General features: G+C 36.8%; 1 protein-coding gene across 1 annotated transcript in view; it reads right to left on the bottom strand.

Moving 5' to 3' along the window:
- LOC110033717 (vacuolar iron transporter 1.1) overlaps positions 1 to 1,237 on the bottom strand; it is a 2,691-nt gene extending 1,454 nt beyond the window's left edge. Inside the window, exons 1-3 of the mRNA XM_020737775.1 lie at positions 874 to 1,237; positions 696 to 781; positions 483 to 597 (exon numbers count right to left, since the gene is read on the bottom strand). Coding sequence (XP_020593434.1) covers positions 483 to 597; positions 696 to 781; positions 874 to 1,121 — 449 coding nt within the window. The 5' untranslated portion in view covers positions 1,122 to 1,237. The remainder of the gene's footprint in view (positions 1 to 482; positions 598 to 695; positions 782 to 873) is intronic.
- Between the last annotated feature and the right edge of the window lie 3,174 nt (positions 1,238 to 4,411).

Genomic DNA, 4,411 nt, shown 5'->3' on the forward strand with positions numbered 1-4,411 from the left:
TATATATATATATAATTTAATTATTTCGATCTAAAACGAGTCGAACACGAACAAACATATTTTTGTTGGTGTTCGGCTTACTTATATATCGAATGTAACAAATTGTTTGGATTCGGCTTACTATATATCCAATGTAAAAGAATTGTCTTGTTCGACTCATTAAATTAGCTAATGAATCAAACACGAGCTTCTTAATGAACCAAACACGAATTGTTCATGAACAACAAGCCATTTAGAGAGCCCTATGAATGAGAAGAATATTACAATTCAAAGATTAAAATAGCAGCATTTTTAAAATGATATCAAAGATTTGGATAGAATAATTATATATATATATATACATACTAGGTGTTAAATATGTAAATACATAGGAATTGGGAGGTATGTATAAATATGTATAAATATATATGTCCCTATAAAATATTGTACATTTATTAGAAGAAAAAAATTGATCATAATACAATGCAGGAAAAATTAATCACCTCATCATAAAGTCTAGCCAGGCTTGAGGATTCCTGCGGAGCGCACCAACTACCGGGCCGTATTCGTGGGGTTCCAGACCATACACCGCCAGTATTTCCCCTACCTCCGCAGCCTCTGTCATTCGCCAATAAAAACAATGGAAAAAAAAACATTATATTAAAATCAATGGCCAATATTGCGTCGGAGCAACACAGAAACAACGGCACAAGCACCAGTGTCAGGAACGGTGAGAATCTCCTCCTGCTCCCGTTTATATTCCCGCGAGTAGTGGTCCGCGTCGCTCTTCGCCGCTAGGTACCTGCCAAGCAACCATAAAAATTTGTTAGACAACGTGAAAACCCTAGATATAAAAGAGAACTCGCTGGCGAGCGGGGCGGTGGCGGAGCTTACCCGCCGAGCCCAATAGCAATCGAGCCGGCGGCAACCTCAGCGAGTCCGGCGGTGAGAATAAGGGAGGAGGGTACGGAGGCGCCGGAGAGGCCGGCTGCTAGGGCAAAGGGGACGGTGAGGCCATCGGAGACGCCGATGATGATGTCGCGGACGATTTCACCAGAGGTGAAATGCTTTTCCTTGTGATTAACCAGAGGCTTCTCTGTCGGATTTTCGTTCTCCGAAAATCTCGCCTGTTCTAAAACCATTCTTAATTTTTTTTTCCGCGTGAGAGAGAGAGCTTAGGTGGAGATGCGTACGCCGCTAGGGCATGCGCGTATTTATGCTGAACGGAGAGGGCAAGCGAAGACTGATGGGCGAATTGGCTGGCTGCAAATTGGGTTCCTCAAAATTTAGTTAATATTATGAATGTTATTAAATTTAGTTAAATCATTTTACTACTTTTTTTTTGACATTTATGATTTATATATTTGTGATACTTTGTCATATTGATTTAATCTATGTCAATTTTAATTAAATTAATTAAATTATAATTACCATAATATCTCAATTATTCGTTAATTAGTACTTTAAAAAAAGAAGTAAATAGCAATGAATTTAATTTTGAGAATTATTATTTAATCAAATTAAATCATAAATAGCATTAATTTGGTTAAGTTAATATTTTTTAATATAATTAGTAATAATTATTAAGTTCAAAATTTAAAAGAAAATTTACTTCATCACCCCAATAATCGAAAATGTCTTTCTCACCCTTTCGTTATTTTATACTCAAAACCCCTGATTAGAAGAGAAGCACTAATGCTGCGATATGAACTTGCTGGCTAAGGCCTGCTTGGGTGGCCGCAATATTTTATAAGAGTGGTTGTTGATTGCCGCTTGGAGTGTGGGCGCAATCAATCTAGGAAACTGGATATCGACATCATATGTAAAATAAAGTTTTTAAATTCCTACAAGTTCTATTTTAAGCTAAAGAAAATGCAGAGATTCTAAACTAACTTCATGAAAAAGAGTTCAAATTATGTAAAGAGTTTTTCCTCTTGCAATGAGTTCATAATCTGTGTAGGATTCAAATGTTTAAAGTTTTAAATGATGTTTTGTGACAAATTAGAGCATACTTATTTTTTACCCTCTTCCGAGTGCATAAAAAACATTAGTTAACCTAAAGTTAAGTTCTTGATTGTATGGTTGGCTATTCTAAAGTTAAGAACATTAGCTAATCTAAAATTCAAAAATGTACGTATTGTCAGAAAAGTGATACTATATAAGGAATACGAGAAAAGCTTGAAGAAATGAGTAATAAGAGTCTGATGTAACAAGATAAGTATAAAGATGTACCAATAAATTATTTTGCAGTAGAGCACCACCTAATGAAGGAGAATATTCCAAGAGTTATTCTCAGAGAAACATACCAACTCTTATCAACAAAGGATATTTTGAGAATTATTCCACTGAAAGTAGATGTCCACTGACTCAACCAGCCAGAAAAGTAAAATCAATTTTTTCATGTAACGTCAGCTATGACAATTTATGTACTCTTTTATTTTCTATTTAAGGCCTTCTCTCTTCTGCTAAGGGGTAGAGAAAATTAGGATTTCTTCTTATTCTCCTTCTTCTCTTGTAAAATTAAAATGTGTGTTTAAGTATTATTGAATATTATGTTTGTAAGTTTGTCTTTTAAGTATTAATGAATATTATGTCCTGGTTGTTTGTTCGAAATCATGTTCTGTTATATTATGATTTTTTTATTTATTCTAGCTACTCATAGTGTAAAAACCGAACCAATATTGTGTTTTATATCTCGGAAGTACTTGAATAAAGTTGTGGTCGGCATAGACTTGTGGGGTCGAACTGGGCCACACATTTTATAAGAGTGGTTGTTGATTGCCCCGTCACAAAAATTACATTCACTAATGGGCCAAACAACACTATAGTAGCCCCTCCAGAAAAACTGGCCATGTTGGGTTAGCAGTGTCAACAATAAAGACACACGATACAAGATAGTCAACAATGCAAAAGTTACCCCAACCACTGACATTACCACCTAGACTCTATTCCGCTGGCTTGAAGAGTGCGAGTGCTCAACTATGTGTAAGCTCATCACTGAGTGCAAACACACGACTTGCCTATTGGTCTCCTCCATGTCTTCATCATCCGTTTCATAAATCTCAAATGGTGGCACAGTCATGAAGGTTACCAAAGGCAGAGATCGATGCACCTTCTGAATTTATTTGTGCATGTATTTATACTACCACTGGTGCTACTCTTCATAGTGTTGTGTCTGCATGCGAACCTCTTGTATCTATAAATACATGCCCTTCAAAAGCCTCATCACCTCAACACTCGAACGTTCTCTAAGTGAAGGCTCGGGATGCCACAAGGAACTCTCTTCTCTCTTCTAGGCCACGTAGGGCCAGTAGAAGAAAATGGTGTCTGAATGATCGGCTTAGACAATGCTAACATCTCATCTCCACCCCTCACAACTACCAGCTCCCTATAACATGTGGCAGAAATGATGCAAGGGTGCCCTAGACCTACAGTGATCTAACCACTAGCAATGTGCACGATGGACAGGTGAAGGATGACTAATATATCTATGGGGTGACCCGTTTGAATAGAAAAATTCAGAAAAAAACCCTATTCTTAATCAAATCGGTGAGACTAGTGGTAGGGAGATAATGAGCGATAATGAAGTAGTACCAGATGTCAGAAAAGAAAATGGGAAATTCATAAGTGTCTCTCCCTCTTCCTTAGAATGAACCTTTCTTTGACTAGTATCGACAGTAAGGAAAGCAATAATTTCTTGATAATTGGGAGAGAAGAACCACTTGAAATCACAACTAAGAATGTTGGGGAGGCAAAAAAGATCATTTATGGTGGTAGGAAAAAAAGGAATAAGCTTTCCCGACACAAAGGCCTGCCCATCAACTGGCCTATCAACTGAATCTTTTGTGTTCATGTAGAATTTATGAACGAGTAAGACAATGGCAGTGACGATGGCATAACACAAAATATTCCACCCCACATCTCAATTTTTACTATAATCCTATTCTCCAAAAATTAAAATTATCGCCACAAAATTAGCTTCTTCCAAACCAGAACATTTTCATACCTTTGTGCAGCCACATTTTGATCATAGTAGGAATTCCCTTCGCCCTTTATTTTGGGAGCCATTAAATGCAAGAAAGATACAGATTGGGGAGGATAGCTACAAGATTAAATATTTGGCTCTAAATTCAGAGATCAAGTATGGAAATCACAATACTACCATAGAAGATTAGTATTAACCAAGCTTGTGCAAATGTAAGGGAGATTTCTGTGAATAAAAAGAAAAAATTTGGAGAAACAAGGAGCTAAAGCATAAACACACCACAACTTATTGTATCTATGTGTGATCTATGAAATCAAAGCCTGGTCTAGTGAAAGGAGCTTCCTTTCTGGTGATTTACAGTCAGAAGAGGAAGAGGAGGAGGATCTCGAATGAGGTGAAGGGAGGAGATAAAGAAGAAAGGGGATTTTGGGGACTTTAATATGTTGT

The sequence above is a fragment of the Phalaenopsis equestris genome, unplaced genomic scaffold (genome assembly GCF_001263595.1).
Source record: "Phalaenopsis equestris unplaced genomic scaffold, ASM126359v1 Scaffold001267, whole genome shotgun sequence".
Taxonomy (NCBI): Eukaryota; Viridiplantae; Streptophyta; class Magnoliopsida; order Asparagales; family Orchidaceae; genus Phalaenopsis; species Phalaenopsis equestris.